This window comes from Sander vitreus, chromosome 12 (assembly GCF_031162955.1).
Source record: "Sander vitreus isolate 19-12246 chromosome 12, sanVit1, whole genome shotgun sequence".
Taxonomy (NCBI): domain Eukaryota; kingdom Metazoa; phylum Chordata; class Actinopteri; order Perciformes; family Percidae; genus Sander; species Sander vitreus.
Genome location: NC_135866.1, coordinates 30,687,462 through 30,707,669, shown reverse-complemented (window position 1 = coordinate 30,707,669; position 20,208 = coordinate 30,687,462). Strand labels below are relative to the sequence as shown.

The window sequence follows — 20,208 nt, the reverse complement described above, 5'->3', positions numbered from 1 at the left end:
AGCCCCCAGAACAAGGGGCTGAATACGGTAGGTGTCCTCTACGTTAACGTAACACATTAACAGTTATTAAACTACCCAACAGCCCCCAGAACAAGGGGCTGAATACGGTAGGTGTCTCTACGTTAACGTAACACATTAACAGTTATTAAACTACCCAACAGCCCCCAGAACAAGGGGCTGAATACGGTAGGTGTCCTCTATGTTAACGTAACACATTAACAGTTATTAAACTACCCAACAGCCCCCAGAACAAGGGGCTGAATACGGTAGGTGTCCTCTACGTTAACGTAACGTAACAGCTCTGTTGACGAGCCTCTCCCAGCAGCACGTTGTTCAAGCACCCATCTGTGGACTCCTTCCTCCAGCTCTGGCCGTCTGGATTTCAGCGCGACTAGCTTTCTTTGTTTTCTTCATTGCAGTGAGACTAACCTTTTCTCCAGTCCCTCACAAGTTTCTCTCTCACTCCAAACTCTCCTTCTGCTGCTCGATGACCGTTTCCGGCTGCGTGTTTTACTACCTGCAGTCTCCTGCAGTTTCTTTTCTTTCTCAGTTGTCTTTAGGAGCAGCATATAGTCGTCACGAGCCTAGAGCGCCTCTCGCGGCTGTAGACGGTAATGTTTTCAGCATGAAATAACATTTAAAACATGTTACATTATATATATATTGATATATAAGTCGCACCTGACTATAAGTCGCAGGACCAGCCAAAGCATGAAGAAAAGTGCGACTTATAGTCCGGCCGACTTGTCTTTACAAAATATGTACTATATGTTTTTCTGCTTATTTGTGTTGTCCACTGACAGCTACTCTTAGGATTAAAACCTGTACAATGCTTCCCTCTGGTGGCCGCTACAACACACTGCCTCAAACACCACCTTCTACTACAACTGTTGCTGCTGCTTGGAGTAGCATGCAGCTGCAGTACCAGAGGCTGCACTTTTAGGACCGCGATCCTAGGACCCTAGCTTTTTGCAATTCATTGTTGTGGGTGACCGCATGTCTTCTTAAGACATCCATGCATTTCTTCTTTTCCCTTTATTATGTAGTGACAGTGGAAAGACATGAAAGGGGGAGAGAGATGGGGGATGACACGCAGCAAAGGGCAGCAGGACTCAGCCAACATGTGGTGAACTACTGGGTGAGCTAGAGGCCACCCCTACATCCATGCATTTCTACCATGGATGTAACATTATATATGTCTCATTAACCTCCTCCCCTCTGGCAGGCGCTACAGATCCATGTGCACAAAAACAACCAGACATAAGAACAGCTTCCTCCCCGCTGCCATCACGCTACTGAACTGCGGATAAGTGGGGTCATCCCACTTTGGCCACTCACCCACTTCTCTACACATTACATACTTATCATTCCAGTATGCATCTTGCACACTACTTTGCACTATTACTTTTTGCACTTTACATCCCACTCCATGTGTACTTGTAATGATATTATGTCTTATTTGTATATTTGTATTTTTGTATATTATGTTGATATGTGCCTATATGTATATTGTTGTCTCTATTGTACAGTATGTGTCTATATTACTATTTGTCTACTGAATGTTTACTACTACATCTATTTGTCTATGTATAGACAGTTCAAACCTACCAAAGTCAAATTCCTTGTGTATGTAAGTATACAGGTAGCTTACAGGTGCAACAGACTGAGCTACTGCTGCTCCTTGTCAGGTTAATGTCAGAAAGGCAGTCATTTTCTGTTAGATTTCAGTTAATCATCCTCAATTTCTTATTTTCTTTCTGACCATCAAAGACCTTGCAACTGCTGCCGAAAGAAGCAGTCACTGGCTGTGGCTGAAGCGGAAGGAGACTGTATGGGCTGTCAAGTGACCTCATGGAGCCTCCGGTGCGACACACACCCAGGTCTGATCAGCCTGCGGTGGGCCAGCCTCGGGTGAGGGTGTAATAAAAGGCCGAAACACCCATTGAGGCAGGGGTGCACAACTGATGATGTGTCGTATTGGAGGCACCAGGCGGTCATCCCCCGATCCAACCCCTCCCAAGAGGACATCTCTAACAACAGCGCTTGGGCTGAATATCAAGGGATTCTAACATCTAGTCCTAGTAAGCATACTTAAGTTAGTGTAACATCCTGAACCAATCTATCAAAACTTCACAGATTTAGGACTGTAAGACTGATACGTCAGTTTGTTAGATCCAACATGAACATGTTGCCCCCCAATGTCTCCTCCCAGGCAGCGCTGCAATGGTTATGTTTAGGGTTAAGGTTAGGGTTAGCTGCCTGGAAGGAGCCGTTGGAGGCAAAAAACACCATCGAGCTAAATTTGAGCAGATACTCACCAGCTGTTGGTGCAGATTCTGCTGTTTTGTTGACAAAACCTGATGGATCCTGTGGACATTTTCTTCAGAGAGAAACACCGAGACTTGTCTCCACTGCAGCACTGGAACCATCTTTCACTTTCATCTGATCAAATAGGAAATGTGACCCTGTGTGTTGTCATCGTACCACACAGGGTTGCCTTTCGTGGGCCATTCACAAACCACGCCAGTTTGTAATGTTTCCAGTCACCCAAAAGCTCAACTCGAGACAGCACATTAACAGCAAGTCCAAAATCTTTAATCCCATAAACAATCAAAAGGTCAGAACCAGGTTGGCAAACAGAGAATGCAAACCTAACCAGCCAAGGAGCAGGTGGTGAACCTGGCAGGAAAGGGGTTATCAGAATCAGGAGTCCAAAGAATCAGGTGCGCACCTAGTCCGGTGAGTCTCTTTCTAACACGTTGCACCCAACAGTAGATTGTCCGTGTCAGACGTGTTCTCACTTACTGAATATACTCGGCTTGGTTTAGGCGAGGGGTGGTGGCGCCGGGGTAGAGCGTGCAGGAGGCAGGACATGACGTTGATTACACCACGTTCTCCAAGCCAGTTCCTAATTTAGTCGCAAACAAAGAGTCTCTTGACGCGTCCTGAACTTGTCTAACGAGTTCCTAAATGTCATTGTCTCTTCAGTTAGACATTTTTGTTGCTGTCTGTGTATCTCACTGCTTCTTCTTCACCCTCAGATGTTTGATTACTTCCAGTTTGGGGCCAGCAGCATGATAGAAATACGTTGACTCGCTTGTTGTAAATTCCCACACTTTGGGATCAATCGGACATTACACAGTCCCTCCAGGATTTCACGATGCCACGATCGAGAGTTTCCCGCGACTTCAACCAATCCCAGCAGTCCCACGTGCCCTCTGAGAGCCAATGACCAAGCGGGAGTGAGGACGGGTTGACGTCACACGTACGTCGCCAAATTCATTTCCTTGTAAGACGAGATGTGTGTAACTCAAACATCTCACATTTACCAACAAAACGTACAGCGAAAGACCGTGCAGAACATTTCAGACCGTCCTGCCAACCTGTGGTTAGCTGGACAACAACAAGCTGTAACGTGTTTTCACTATAAAGTCGCTGAAAGCGGCTGCTGTTTCCTGTCGGCTCTCTGCAGCGGGCGGGGGGCGCTTCTCAGTTCCCCCCCGCGACTGACACACACACACACACACACACACACACACACACACACACACACACACACACACACACACGTGTTGTGTGTTTAAATGCCTTTTGTGAAGGATATCATAAGGTCTTGAGGCAATCTGATGAAAAATGCCATATTTATGGTTCAGGGAAAGTGTAAATCAGTCATCTTTTGACAGGAACAGTGTTAGAAGGTTAATATTCTGTTGTTTGTTTTTAAATCTCTTTATGGTCAAGCCCCAGCTTCTATCGCTGAACTACTGAAGCCACACGCTCCTCTGAGGTCATTAAGGTCAGCTGACCAGCTACTCCTTGTTGCCCGTAGGACGCCGCTCAAAAATATTGGAGATGGAGCGTTCTCGTGGCCCCGAGGATGTGGAACGACCTGCCTCTGCATGTCAGATTGGCCCCCAGCCTTCCTCACTTTTATTCATTGGCCTTTAAACCTGCTTGAGAGTTGTATTCTGCATATTCATTGTCCTGTTTGTTACTCGTGTGTTTATAATCTGTCCTGAATCATGTCAACGTTCAGCACTTTGGTCAACCTGGTTGTTGTAAATGTGCTTTATACATTCATTTGGATTGGATTGGATTGGAAAGAAAATGAAACCATTTCACCGAAATAAATCATTAAAAAGCTAGTTTTCAGAGAGTAGAACTGACATTAATGGCTGACAGTCAGATATTGGGCTGTTTAAAGAAAACTAAATGAAGAAGAGCAGTATTTACAGCAAAGAAAATGAAACCATTTCACCGAAATAACTGTGTGACAGGAGCATGTAATTATAGCTGTAAGATAAGTACTGTTTACCTCTGAGATGTAGAAAGTAGAAGTATTAGGTATGAATGAAAATGGAAATACTCAAGTAAACTTCAGTTTAGAGTACAAGTACCTCCAAAGTTAACTAGTTACTTAAGTAAGTACATGAGTAAATGTACTCAGTTACTTTGCAGCGTTTCTGTCCGATGGATTGAAGTGGACGTCAGCAGACTGACCTGAAAGGTCCTGGAAGAGAAAACAGAGCTGCAGAAAGTAAAGAAAGCCACACTGACACATCAGAGGACAACAGACAACACTTGAGGCGTAATAACATTCAGTTATTGTTTATTATTAAATCATTTCTCCATCTTTCAGTGGCAGCCATCGTATTACCCTTACAGGACAATAACAAGTGAGTAAATACACATCAGTATCAGGAGTCATTTAAATGATTCACATCATTATTAAGTCATCAGAACAGTGTGTGTTTGTTTAGTGGTAGGCATGATGTAGATTACATTACAAAAATGTGACTTGAAAGCTCAGGGATAACACCTTAAATACCTGCAGTATCACATTTGATACACACATTTTTAACATGATTTAACTGTAATATAAATAATGAATTTTTAAGTAATTATGCATTGTTTCAATAAAGAAATGAGTAATGAAAGCGTAATATAAATGTTATTTTTACCGTAACTATATGAAAATTAGCAACTTGTTCCCTGCCAAAAGTGTGTGGAGGATGCTAGTAGTGGAATGATAATCCACTAGAGGACAGAAGACATGTATCACGTTATATACAACAGGTGTTTAAGGAAATGATTGATCAACTTGATGAGATAGGTTTCACAGACTTGCGTAGCAAATATGATACAAATGGTTTTACAGGGATTACTCTGCTTCTAAGGGACCGTTCGGTATTTCTGGAATGGACCACCTTAGGAAAATAGGGGAGGGTCATGTCTTTTTATTCTTTGTTGAGGGGAGGGTCACCCAACTTTTGTATTCATGAGTAGAGCAATGTTTCAAAGTGGCTTGTTTGGTGCATATGTATCCATGTAGCTCCATGTAGCTCTCAGTCTCGGCCCCTATCGCTAGCAGATGGATCCCTCCCTGTTTAGTCAGCCAGACCTGTAGTTTAGAGACCATGGGATTACCCAAACTGAATAAATCCCACTCGCACATATATACACAAAACTGCTTTGCTAGCTCAACCGTGTTGTAACTAAGACATCTGCTGAAAAAAATAATTGTATTCATTAGCATGATTGCCGTACTGCTTAGTTCAAAAACATCCAAAACACCGTACGAAAACATAGCTGACCAGATGCAAGCTTTTATTTTGAAAAGCTGAAACTCAGGCCGCAGACAGCACCAGCCGGCAGCCGGGAGGGCATGAGACGGGAGGTATATCCTTTCGGTCCCGGTGATTATTTGTGATTATTTGTGAAAATGTGCAAACGACAGCATTTTCCAGGCATTTGAGAAGGAAGGAGTGGTAGCATACAAGCTCCCAAATTGACGCTCATCTGAGAAATGGAGTTTTGGATAATGTTCAGCTTCGGCAGCTTTACCTAGACGCTAAAATATACAATGACTGAGGAAGACTAGTGACGAGTCTATAGCAACCAGTGTTTAATGGGTTATTACCCAGTGTGCTTTGCTGAATGGTCTCAATGTTTTGTTGTTTTATTCCAGGTGAATACTAGTTTACTAGAGGAGTAACTTAGTATTTGAAGTAATGCAGTAATGCAGGAAGTGTGCATTTAGTTTCCATGCTTATTGTGTTTCCACAACTATGTTAGTGAAAAAATCTACTGAAATGGCCCCCCCACCATAACAGAGGAGTGGGATACGTCAGATGAGGATGCAGAGGTCATGACTGTAGACAATGGGAAACTGTACATTTTTGCTAACTGCAAACCAGTACAGTAAGTCATTGGGGAGGGTCATCCTTTTTCTCCCAATCATTTTGGAGGGTCATCCAAACTGTAATGCTGGTGAAGGGAGGGGCAGGTCCATTCTGACTGAAGGTAACAAAACTCCTCCGGTGGCCCTTTAATTCAATGAAGAACATTCCTTAATACACTTCTGCTGATCTTTTCTAAAAAACTGTGATATTGTCTTTGCATGGATACCAGGGACTGAACTTGTTGCTCCCAGCCTGGCTTGGCCTCAGATCTCTCTCCCTCAATAAGCATGTCAATGTACTGGGAAGTAGAGAGAGGATCTGGCTTCAGTGTTTTCTCTTTAAATATGTTGTAACACTCAGTAGATCTCTCTATCAGTGTGTACACTACAGCCATCATAGACAAATCTGTCCCTCTTGTCTTCTGAAGCTTGGCTAGCCCAATTTTAACCTGCTTCTGCAAATATTCATATGACTTCTCAAGCTGCTCTCTTTCTCTGAGGACCTCTTTAGTCATTGTCAAGCTTTTGGTGTCTAGGATATTTAAAGCAACAAAGAACCTCTTCATGCCTTTGGTCCCCATGTTCCAACACATCTGATGAAAGCCTCCATCATCTTCATCATGCTCACTCATGCCGTCTGCTGCAGATGATTTATTGTCTGCAAACAACACTGAATTATTAAATTTGAAGTGAACTGGCAGCCCGTCTTTTGTTTTAGGACATGGGACACCTGAAGCAGTGATTGCCTCTAGAACTGGTGGTTGCTGGCCGTCTGCAGACGTCACCAGAACCCGGAGGTTTTCTGCAACATCTTCGCCAAAGATTGAGAGCACAGAATCCATCAAACGTTTCTGTGATGGTGTGAGTTCTGTTAAAGCAGCCTGAGCTACGTAACAAACGGCAGCAATTTCACTGAAACACTCTGCAGAGAAGAGATTGCGCAGATGTTCAATGATCTCCTCGTCTCTTTCTATGCCTCCTGTATCTCCAAAGCCTGGAGTGTCAACAATGGTCAGTGAGTAGTTGATTTTAAAGCCATCCTGGTGGTTGATTTTGTACACAGTGACTTCAGAAGTCTGACTTTCAGCTCGTGATCTCGACTGACCCTCATCAATTAATTTGAACCTGAAACTGTCCTTCCACTCTACACCAACTATGTAGTTGATCATTGCATTGATCAGAGTGGACTTTCCTGATCTGGTCACCCCGAAAAGCATTATAGTGCGATTCTGCCTTGTGCTTTCTTTGCCAAAACTGAATCTTCGGCATCCACTGATGTTCATATCTTCTTCTGTCAGAGTCAGTTTGTAAACTGATGGTGAATCAGAATTCATCCTTTCGCTTTTACTGTTGAGGGATTCTGTTAGCGTAAACTTTGTTGTGCGGACGTTAACAGTGATGCTTTCTTTGCTTCTGCCAGCTTCACCCCAATCACATCTGACCCTGACAACATATTCTGTCTCTGACTGAAGCTCTGATATGATCGCCTTTTCAGCTCCTACCATCATTTCGTTCCATTGGAGGTCTTCCTCTTTTACCCTGTTGTCTGTTTTGGCGTACTCCACGATGTAGCTCAAAATGTGGACATCTTGTCCAAGCCCAGCAGGTTTCTCCCAGCTAACTGATATCTCTCTTGAGTTTGGTTCAACTCTAGGTTTTCCAGGAGGGCTGCAAGGTAAGGTTTTAGTGGAACCAGTGACTTCATTGGCTGGCCCAACACCTACTGAAGTCACTGCTCTGCATCTGAACATATACTCTGTGTTAGGACTCAGATCGCTCACTGAGACGTCTTCAGATTTTGATGCTGTCTTCTGTTTCCATTCATCCTCTCCACTGACACAGTACTCAACAGAGTAGGAGGTGATTTCCTCTGCTCCAAATCTGGGTGGAGAAACCTTCAGAGTCACACTGTTGTGGTTTATATCACTTACTGTCACTGTTTCAGGCTTTGAAGGAGGCTCAAAGTTCTCACTGACAGAAAAGCCGTCTTCATAAAGGTAGATGCTTGAACCTTTCTGTGTCTCATTTGTTGAACCCACTGTCAGGAACTTAATCTTCTTGTTCTCCTTGTTGGCCTCTGCAAAGTCACTGAAGAGCTTTGCTTTATGCCTCATTTCTTGTACTACTTCTTTTGAGGCGTACCATTGTTCCTTCTCTACATCTTGGGTATGTGCACCTTGAGGGTCTTCTGGTGTTTGTTTTAAGTAGTTTGATAAAGCTGAGAGGTATGGCTTATCACGTCCCAATGAGGTGAAGACAAAACACACAGCATGGGCTGCACTGAGACTCACTGTGTACAGGTCTGTTTGAGATGGAACGATCCTGGTGTTTTTCATCATGTTGGTGAAAGACATCAATGTGTCAATTTCTCTCTTTTTACAGTCCATCCACTCGTTCAGGTTTTTGGTGTTGAAAGGAGAAGAATGTCTCTTCTTCAGGATCTCTGCGAGCCCAGCCTCCTCTTCTCCTCCTCCTCGGATTGACGGAAGTTTCTTTGCCAAGGTTTGTTGGAAGCCCAGCTTGAACTCAGAGGACAGTTCTTTAAAATGTGTAATCTTTTTGCTAATCTGTGGGAACTGCTGTGCAGTGGTGATTCTCAGTGCATCATTGCACCTCATTTCCAGCTCACTGAAGTCCTCCAGGACACTCTGTGATTCTTGAACTAATCTTATACTTATCTGACGGACAAGTTTAGCAGCAGAAGAATCTAAACTTGTCAATGGCAACAGCCAGACCTTCATTGGTACGCCGTTTTCTCCGTTGGCTCCCAACAATTTTGGCAGGCTTCGGTAAATTTCTACAGCATCCTGAAAGGATGTGGGAGATTTCTGAATTGAAAAGTCTCCAAAGAATCTGCAGGAAAATTTGTCAACCTTTTCTCTGTCCTTGTCTTCCATTTTCAGGGAACCTTCACCCTCAATCGCAAAGCTGGGAATCTTCTTGATCATCACCTTCAAGTTGCCCTGAATGTCTTGATGATCTTCCTTTTCGGACACCTCACGGTCAAAGACAAAAAATGCTTGTGCCCCATAAAGGACACCTGTGACCACATGTGTTGCTAATCCTTTGTCAAAGACATCTGGATACTTAACATTGCCTCTTCCGAGGTGATTCATCGACAGTTCCTGGAACTTTGTGGTAGCTTTGTACTTCAGAGTTACTCTGGCCTGATTTTTGGATGCCTTATGATCATTCAGGTATTTGGCCGATCCTTCAACCTCGACCAGTCCACCTAAAAAAACTTGCTTTCAGAGAGGCTTCAACTGTTAGCGCTGAGGATTTATCCTCAATTGATTCAGAAGCAACTATCTCAAAGTCACTGTTGTGTTGTGGTCTTTCTCTTGTATTCTTTTCCAAGTCATCACAGTCCCACAGTGTTATGCCTGCCAGAAAAGAATTAAAGGAAGTTAGACTGCCTTTTACTGCATGATATAAGCTTGTGTCGTTCAGTTCCATTTAATAACTTAACATGTGGATCCTTACCAGGGACGAGTGAATCTTGGCGGCAGTCGTACAGCATCCCGAGGCTGAATGGCCGGCCGAGCGCGGCCACCTCTATCGTTCTGCTGGCTTCAGCCATCCCTTAGTCTAGACTAGAAAAAACAGAAAGTATGTTAGTTTACTGCTCATCATCTTTTCTGACATCTTATATAGTTGCTTTTACAAAGACAAGCTCCTCTGAAGTCAAGAGTAAATAAAACATGTTTTTTGGTGAACACTTTAGGATGCAAATTTAAGGCATAGTTTGGATCTTTTGTGTAATTGTATGAGGTACTTCTCCATAGTCAGTGTAGCTACAGTACTTTGGACCCAGTTTGGAGAAGCAGGCAACTGTTCCGACAGAAGCTCAGCAATGTGCTGCTGTAGATGAGGGCAGCTGCTAAACATATTTTAGACACCTAAAAAAAAGGACCACATAAAAAAAAAGCCCAAGCCTCCCCGGCGCGAGTCCCCGCTGGCGCAAGTCTGAGTGGGATCTCAAACAATATACCAAGTTTAGCTTTGAAACCCATTAAATTGGCCCGAGATATGCTAAAGTTTGTTTTGTGGCTAGCTTTGAAAATTAGTTTGGTTGTAAATTGCGCATTGTTTAATGTATCAAAATTATTTTGAAAAACTTCTGGTCAGGTCCATCTGGAGATGCTCCATACCAGGTTTCGTGCAGATTGCTCGCACGGCCTAGGAGGAGTTTGAGAAAGCTGGTTTTGCACATTGCGCAAAAACTTCTTAGCGGAAATGGGCGTGGCCTATATCATCAGATTCAGCTCGCTTCAAGGAACACATAGATGCAATGGTTTCTAATGTCTAATGTGGGAGTTATGGGCAAAAACACGTCATTATAGCGCCACCTAGTGGTCCATATGTGTAATATTTGGTATGTGAGGTCCATGAACCATTGTACATCTACACTGTAAATTTGAAGTTGCTCACATTAGTGTAAGTGGTGAATCCAAACCTGGGTCCCATAGGCCACACCCACTTTGACGAGTCAGTACCCCACTATAGATGGTACCCTCAACATTTCGTAAAAATCGGATGAGCTGTTCATGAGATATAAACTTTTTGTACTTGTAGTGCCCCCTAGTGGCCAATTTTCGTAAAATGTAAAGTCTCATAATAATCTAAAGTTTCGCTTTTATAGCATTTATTTTGGCCGAGATATGGCAGGAGATTCAGCTGAACTCAGGGAACGCGTGGATATGTGTATTTTTAATGTGCGATGTGCGGTTTGGGAGTTAAAAGCCAAACACGTTTTTTTCTATAGCGCCACCTAGTAGTGGAAGTGGCTACATTTATTTGTCTGAGGTCCTTGCAGGGATCTGGACCAGTCCTGAAAATGGCACCCCCCCCCTCCACCATGTACGGTTTAGGCTGTAGAAACTGTTTTAGAGAGACAAATAATACGGAAGAATAAAAATAATCCTTAGGAAAACGTTAGCCTACCGCTAGCTAGTTAACACTATACTCCACAGCAGCTAACGTTAGCCTACCGCTAGCTAGTTAACACTATACTCCACAGCAGCTAACGTTAGCCTACCGCTAGCTAGTTAACACTATACTCCACAGCAGCTAACATTAGCCTACCGCTAGCTAGTTAACACTATACTCCACAGCAGCTAACGTTAGCCTACCGCTAGCTAGTTAACACTATACTCGACAGCAGCTAACGTTAGCTCTACCGCTGAGCCAGTTAACACTATACTCGACAGCAGCTAACGTTAGCCTACCGCTAGCTAGTTAACACTATACTCGACAGCAGCTAACGCTAGCCTACCGCTAGCTAGTTAACACTATACTCACAGCAGCTAACGTTAGCCTACCGCTAGCTAGTTAACACTATACTCGACAGCAGCTAACGTTAGCCTACCGCTAGCTAGTTAACACTATACTCCACAGCAGGTAACATTAGGCTACCGCTAGCTAGTTAACACTATACTCGACAGCAGCTAACGTTAGCCTACCGCTAGCTAGTTAACACTATACTCCACAGCAGCTAACGTTAGCCTACCGCTAGCTAGTTAACACTATACTCCACAGCAGGTAACATTAGGCTACCGCTAGCTAGTTAACACTATACTCGACAGCAGCTAACGTTAGCCTACCGCTAGCTAGTAGCTGGATTAAACACGGTTACAATGCTGACAGCTAACGCTAAACGGTGTAAAGTGTGACTGTGGGCGTTTCCCAATACCAAGAATGCAAAGAACAGACTTGTGTTCTTGGGGAGAACGTTCTTGCTAGTTGTACCTGGACGAATAAACTCGCAAGTTCACAAGCACAGAAAACACTGTTAACAGTTTGAGAGACGAGGCCTTCTTCCTGTTATTGCTCAACAGCCCCAGCACAGAGGCTACCTGCAGGGCTCCAAAATAACAGCTAGAAATAAAAAACAAGACAAGAAAACCTCATAATGCTACAGCTATTGCAATAATATTGAAAAATAAAACGTATTGAGCTTTAATTTTATTGTTTATGGTTTAGCTCAAACACCCCTTACTTATTCAAAAGAGTGGAACGGGATCCCTACTATTATTAGTGTATAAGTCAATTTAAATAAAAAAATAAGTATGCCTATGCACTAGTGTGTCCTATGTGTTCATGATCACGATCGTGATCATTTCTATATTATTGCAGTGCACTGTATATGCCCAGGGAGATGGAAATTAGCAATTAAAATGATAAAGGTTGGTGTCTCCCTTTAGTCTACATAACATGTCATAGCATGTTACCACTTTATGTACAACTGTTCATTTATCATACCGACTAAACACTAAATCGGGGAGAGAAAAGAGAAGAGAAACGGGTATATATCTCTCCCCCGCCTCTGCCTGCTGCGCTGTGTGTGTGTGTGTGTGTGTGTGTGTGTGTGTGTGTGTGTGTGTGCATGCTTGTGGAGTTTAACTCCGAAAAGACAGTTAACCACAGGTTCCCGTTAATCTTCTGATGGACATGTGTTGTGATATTTAAACAAACGATCTGTCAACGGCGAAATAAAAGCCTCTTATTTACGGGACCGGTCTAAAGGACCTCCGGCTTCCAGCGGGGTCTCTGAGCGTGACTGTCCGAGCGACGAGCTAGCGGCCCCGGCAGGCACAAGCTGGCGGCCGCCTCACTTCATGGAGCTCCGAAAACTCCGAAAACTTTGGAGCAAATTGTCAATTCGGCAATGATTTGCGCAAGACTGCCTATATTAGAAATCTAAACCGTTCATTTCTAGCCTAAAATGTTCTCAGAAGTGAATTTAGTGATGAATAAGATGTTTTTGGGTTGTCTATGTACCAGAAACCCGACCATCATTGAATGCCGAAATAAATGTTGGGATACGGGTGCTGCGAAGTTCATACAAGTCAACAACCAATGCATCCTCGGTAAAATGGGCGCGTCAAGAACATTTCCGGGAATCGTAACTGTTCTTGGTGAAATGTGAACATGTGTATTGGGACAGTACTCTGGCAAGTAACATATAAAAACATATCCACAGTCATTGGTTAAGCAGCAAGAAACTGCGGGACTCTTACTCCGCAGCAGAGCTGGGGCATGCAATAGCACATTAACAAAAGAGAACTGATGTACTTACAGTGAAGATGTGTGAGATCATCTGAGGCGCAGCTGTAGTTTCAGACATTATATCCTCTCTGAGAGAGAAACGCCCCTAGATCTTTATTCATTAATAGGAGGTGGCACAGAGGAGACTCAGGCTGATTTCCCAGAAATGGCATGACCTGCAGAGTGTAGAGGGAGGAGGAGTGTTTACTCACTTCTGCAGTGAGTTACATTTTGGATAGTCAACTTGCTGATGATTGATAAAACATCGCAGCAATTTATTATCACCTTCAGGTTTCTGGGAAATGCTCTCACTTGTTGTCAAGTCATTAACCTGGTTTATGTTTGTGTTTATCTTGCTCTGTCTCTGGCCGTAAGATTAACTTTTGGTATATATAATCAAAGGAAAAAAAAGGAAAAAGGAAGGTATTTCACTGAGGACTTTTCCTATGTAATTGTTTTTAATCATTTTAACTTTTATGACAATCAAAACAAACTCACAACATGCTTATAATGTGTTGTGCTTGAGGCATGAGCGACATGCACCGCTGCAAATTGACGGTGCTGTTGTGGAGATGGGTCAGCAGCGTGAAGTCACTGGGAGCTCACCTGTCGGCCACCCTGACCTCAACGACCAGCACCACAGCAGTCATCAAAAGAGAATAGCAGCGTCTCCACCCCCTTTGAAGACTCAGAAAAGCAGGTCTCCCCTCTTTACCTTATCACCTTAACTACAGGGGCAGGTTAAAAGAATACTGACCTATGGCATCACTGGTATGGGAGCTGCAAGGCCTACAAATAAAAACTGCTAAACAGGATAGTTAAGACAGCCAGCAGGATCATTGGTGCTCCCCTCACTTTTCTGTTGATCTGTGCCGTTTCGCAGCCAGTGCGTCCGTGGCGTCACTCGCTGCTTAAGGAACAGGCAAAAGTACCCAGTTAGTGAAAAAGACACAGGCCAAAACAGGCTATATTAAATCACTGCAATGATGTGCAATGACTCCTTTATTGCCTTGCTTCAAACAGTGTTATCTTTAAATAACTTGATGCAAATAGTAATGTAGAAACAAGGAATAGCCTACCTCATACAGCTACCAGCTAACTGTTGTTAGATAATGTTTAAGTAGATTTTTATACAACCATAGCTCATTGAAATGAATTACACTCAGGGTATAATACACACACACACACACACACACACACACACACACACACACACACACGCAACCAGTCAAACGTTTGGACACGTTTTCTCATTCACTTCAATGGGAAAGTATGTCCCAACTTTTGACTGGTACTTGTATAGTACAGCCATTATATTACAGTCATTTTATTGAATATATGGTTGTGATGAAATACTTACTGATTAGCTAGTTACTGCTAAAAATATGTAGTTTCAAGTTTAGAAAACTTCACAAATAGGGAGTAACAATGTGGGTTTAAAGAGCTAGAAACGTGGGGGGGAAATGTTGAGCGTCAAAGACTTCATTTCCTGCATTTTGATACACTTTTATGCACCAATTCACAGCTGAAATACCTTCATTTAGCCTATGTGAAGAAAAAAAAACACATGGCAATTAAAAATATGTTAAAAATATAATGGACAGTATGTTGTTGTGGGTCATTGGGAATTTGTAAGTGGGTATATGGAAATCCTGGAGCTTTCTTATACTGCGTATACCTGCGTATCACATTGGGTGAATGTGAGCCTCCCCCTAGATTGGGTAAGGACAGCCGAGCCGCCCCTTCCCCAAAATCCCGTCCGCCTGCCCTAACCCACACACGCCTCTGCAGTAAATGCCATCTTTTGTGTGTTCCAGGCAATGAGGAGTTTCAATAACAACTGATAACATGTAAATATGTTTTAATATTGTATTTGAAGACATTTTATTTCCACAACTTTTTGAAAAAAGCATTCATAAACGTTTCCAATTTCATGCAGGCCTACTTGAGGCATCAGTAGGCCTATCCACAAGTCAACAAGACATGCTTAACATGTGTAATCGGCGCCAAAGCTGCCACCGACGACACCCGACGGCTGAAATCGGCGCGGTGCGTCTGGGCCAGCACACATTTGAAGGTAATGCACATTGTCTCGAACTAAATAAGCACAGTGGACAGCTCTCTGATCAATGAACGACAACACTGTTTGTTCACGGAACACGTAACATTTAACACACAACTGCAAGGATGTTTTAAGGATTTCAGCCACATAAAACCTCAGATTCAAACAACAAACAAAATGCGCCATTCAAGTCATTTGCGCTACAAGAGCGGCATCAAACCTACGGCCCAACCAATAACATGCATTCAAGACAACACAACTTTGAGTTTCAATGTAATCGTCCATATCAGTGGGAACAATGAGGTGTTCGATGTGGGGCTGCACTGCAGAGAGAAATAAACGTAAGTCATCCTCCACCTGCAGCCTTGATCTGTATCTGTTTTTAATCAGGGTCAGTGCAGGAAACCCACACTCACACAAGTAGGTGGAGGTGAAGGGGATTAGGACTTTCATAGCCTTAGTGGAGATCTGGGGGAATCCGCTCTCCGCAGACAACCAGAAACGCGCGTGATTGGCATTTCTCCCAGTCTCTGCTTCACGTCCATATTTGAGCTGAGCTCGACCAGGGCCTCCTCCTCCTGCAGGCTCAGTCCATCACGGGGTGAGGCGGGGAAAGAGAACGGATTTCTCACCCACTGATTTCCCATTGTGTCCTCTCCAAAATACTCAGGATCATATTTCCTACGTTTTTTGCTGAGTCCTGTCTCCTCCCTTAATGCTGACTTCTGTTGACTTGGGACAAGGAAACTATGCATGTTAAAGCTAATACACACATGCACAATTACAGATATCAATAGAGCTCCATACAGTTATTTTTTCTTCGCGTGTCCCGCCTCCCTTATGGCTCTTTGGCGCCCCCCGGGGGAGGCGCGCCTCACTTATTGAAAACCGTTGACATAGACTACACCACTGGAGTAACGTTACTTCTTCTACCATGGTGCTAACTTGCTAGTTAGCATCACAGCGCTAACTCGCTAAAGCCGTTAGCACATCTAACTAACGTTACTCGGCGGTTTAAACTTATAAACAAACTTACTGGTTCTCTGTTTAGTTCCATCAATGAGAAAAATGGGTAAAATGTTGTAGGGAAGGCACCGAAAGCACCAGCATTGATATAATTCAGCAAATGAATCCTGCCATATTATGTTAGCTTGTTTAAGTTATAACAACAAACCTCCAAGAGCAGCCACGTACCTTTCCAGTCGCTCAGTTCAACCGAAACTTTTCATCCAAGTTCGTGCGTTTCCCTGGAACTTTTCATCCATCTACGGGTGCAACTGCTCCATCCACGGGGTGAGCCTGGGAGGGACACACTTTCTGCTGACCGACGCTGTGCAGTGCTAGCTGTATTTTACGTGTGGAGGAATACATCATTGCAATACAACCCTGAGCACGTCACAGTGTGTTAACCTGTGTGATGTCTCCCATCTACCATGCAACGTTTTTTTTTTTCTGGGTCGAAATTTCCAATTCATTTTTGGTGACGCTTTTGTCACTTTTTTCCCGATGTTTTTGTCACTTCTTTTTGACTTTTTGGTCACTTTTTTTGTCACAAATTTCCGATGTTATTGTCGATGTTTTTGTCGTTTTTTATAAACCTTTTTGTTCATTTTTTCAACGCTATAAAACTGAATAACACACCCAAATTCAACGAAAGTAATGAACTGATCATTTATTTTACTTGTTAAGAGTAATGGTTGTTTCTAGAGATGGTCTGATACCATTTTTTGCTTCCCGATACCGATTCCGATACCTGAACTTGCGTATCGGCCGATACCGAGTACTGATCCGATACCAGTGTGTCATATATTTTATTATGTTGTATAACAGCTGTATACTACTATCTCTGTATGGATGATATGATGTATAACAGCTGTATACTACTATCTCTGTATGGATGATGTATACTACTATCTCTGTATAGATGATATGAAGTATAACAGCTGTATACTACTATCTCTGTATGGATGATATGATATATAACAGCTGTATACTACTATCCCTGTATGGATGATATGATGTATAACAGCTGTATACTACTATCCCTGTATGGATGATATGATGTATAACAGCTGTATACTACTATCTCTGTATAGATGATATGATGTATAACAGCTGTATACTACTATCCCTGTATGGATGATATGATGTATAACAGCTGTATACTACTATCTCTGTATAGATGATATGAAGTATAACAGCTGTATACTACTATCTCTGTATGGATGATGTATACTACTATCTCTGTATGGATGATATGATGTATAACAGCTGTATACTACTATCTCTGTATGGATGATATGATGTATAACAGCTGCATACTACTATCCCTGTATAGATGATATGATGTATAACAGCTGTATACTACTATCTCTGCATAGATGATATGATGTATAACAGCTGTATACTACTATCCCTGTATAGATGATATGATGTATAACAGCTGTATACTACTATCCCTGTATAGATGATATGTTGTATAACAGCTGTATACTACTATCCCTGTATGGATGATATGATGTATAACAGCTGTATACTACTATCCCTGTATAGATGATATGATGAACATTGTTGTCGTCTGGCTCAGGTTAAACTCTTTGTGAAACATGAATGCCACAGAACGTTCTGTTATTCTGCAGTTTGACAGTCAGTTATAACGGAAAAAGAACATAAATAAACTACTTTAACGTAGTTTCTTTAGGGCTTTATTACGTGGTATCGGATCGGTGCATTAACTCCAGTACTTCCCGATACCGATACCAGCATTTCAGGCAGTATCGGAGCCGATACCCATACTGGTATCGGTATCGGAGCATCTCTAGTTGTATGGAACCATCCACGTCATGTTTTTGGACAATTTGTTTGAAAGAAACCCAGATTTCTGATATAGAAACCTTTTGAAAACAGGAGGGTTAATGCATCTCTCAGTGTTTAGTCCCTAGCGGCAGCACTTTGCTGGACTGCTTACAGCCGCAACAGCCGGTCTCCAAACTTTCTTCATCTAAGGGCTCCTTTAAAAAAAACTAAAGTGGCCAAGAGCTACTTGCATCACATCACTTACATTTATTTACATAACACACATAAGCTGAATGAAGCTACTTTTTGTACACGTATGAAATAGCACTACCCAAAGCTTATGAAAAATCTTCACTTCATGTCAAGATTCATGACTATTTTACACACTGAAAATATTCCCATCAGGGTCCAAGAAAACATTACCATTTAACACGTCTACGGCCCACAAAGATAGCACCCTCACTTTTAATATCGTGGTTATTTTGGGTCTCAGTTTGTCAACCTATTGGCGAGCTTCTGGAAAGCTGCTTGCGAGCTACCGGTAGCTCACAAGCTACTTATTGGAGACCTCTGATATATACTCTGGGCCCTAGCTTGCAAACGGCGCAGCGCAAAGCCCGACGCAAGTGTCTTTGCTATTTTAAGACCGACGCAGTTGTCAGTTTCCTGTCCAGCGCCCACGTCGTTTAAATATCAAATGCACCTGTGCTCATTTTTGCGCGCCCATTGGCGTGCTGGTCTTACAGGGAGGTGTGTTCAGGTGCATTCTGGGCGTGCTGGTCTTACAGGGAGGTGTGTTCAGGTGCATTCTGGGCGTGCTGGTTTTACAGGGAGGTGTGTTCAGGTGCATTCTGGGCGTGCTGGTCTTACAGGGAGGTGTGTTCAGGTGCATTCTGGGCGTGCTGGTCTTACAGGGAGGTGTGTTCAGGTGCATTCTGGGCGTGCTGGTCTTACAGGGAGGTGTGTTCAGGTGCATTCTGGGCGTGCTGGTCTTACAGGGAGGTGTGTTCAGGTGCATTCTGGGCGTGCTGGTCTTACAGGGAGGTGTGTTCAGGTGCATTCTGGGCGTGCTGGTCTTACAGGGAGGTGTGTTCAGGTGCATTCTGGGCATGCTGGTCTTACAGGGAGGTGTGTTCAGGTGCATTCTGGGCGTGCTGGTTTTACAGGGAGGTGTGTTCAGGTGCATTCAGGGCTTGCTGGTCTTACAGGGAGGTGTGTTCAGGTGCATTCTGGGCGTGCTGGTCTTACAGGGAGGTGTGTTCAGGTGCATTCTGGGCGTGCTGGTCTTACAGGGAGGTGTGTTCAGGTGCATTCAGGGCGTGCTGGTCTTACAGGGAGGTGTGTTCAGGTGCATTCTGGGTGTGCTGGTCTTACAGGGAGGTGTGTTCAGGTGCATTCTGGGCGTGCTGGTCTTACAGGGAGGTGTGTTCAGGTGCATTCTGGGCGTGCTGGTCTTACAGGGAGGTGTGTTCAGGTGCATTCTGGGCGTGCTGGTCTTACAGGGAGGTGTGTTCAGGTGCATTCTGGGCGTGCTGGTTTTACAGGGAGGTGTGTTCAGGTGCATTCAGGGGCGTGCTGGTCTTACAGGGAGGTGTGTTCAGGTGCATTCTGGGCGTGCTGGTCTTACAGGGAGGTGTGTTCAGGTGCATTCTGGGCGTGCTGGTCTTACAGGGAGGTGTGTTCAGGTGCATTCTGGGCGTGCTGGTCTTACAGGAGGTGTGTTCAGGTGCATTCTGGGCGTGCTGGTCTTTACAGGGAGGTGTGTTCAGGTGCATTCAGGGCGTGCTGGTCTTACAGGGAGGTGTGTTCAGGTGCATTCTGGGCGTGCTGGTCTTACAGGGAGGTGTGTTCAGGTGCATTCTGGGCGTGCTGGTTTTACAGGGAGGTGTGTTCAGGTGCATTCAGGGCGTGCTGGTCTTACAGGGAGGTGTGTTCAGGTGCATTCTGGGCGTGCTGGTCTTACAGGGAGGTGTGTTCAGGTGCATTCTGGGCGTGCTGGTCTTACAGGGAGGTGTGTTCAGGTGCATTCTGGGCGTGCTGGTCTTACAGGGAGGTGTGTTCAGGTGCATTCAGGGCGTGCTGGTCTGGGCGTGCTGGTCTTACAGGGAGGTGTGTTCAGGTG

At 43.8% G+C, this 20,208-nt stretch overlaps 1 protein-coding gene across 1 annotated transcript; it reads right to left on the bottom strand.

The window, feature by feature from the left end:
• Positions 1-4,592: 4,592 nt before the first annotated feature.
• On the bottom strand, positions 4,593-13,368 carry LOC144527208 (uncharacterized). The gene is given in 4 exon segments (XM_078265148.1): positions 4,593-9,420; positions 9,422-9,564; positions 9,665-9,774; positions 13,260-13,368. Coding segments are annotated over 3 exon segments (3,327 nt in total). The 5' UTR covers positions 9,762-9,774; positions 13,260-13,368; the 3' UTR covers positions 4,593-6,333.
• Between the last annotated feature and the right edge of the window lie 6,840 nt (positions 13,369-20,208).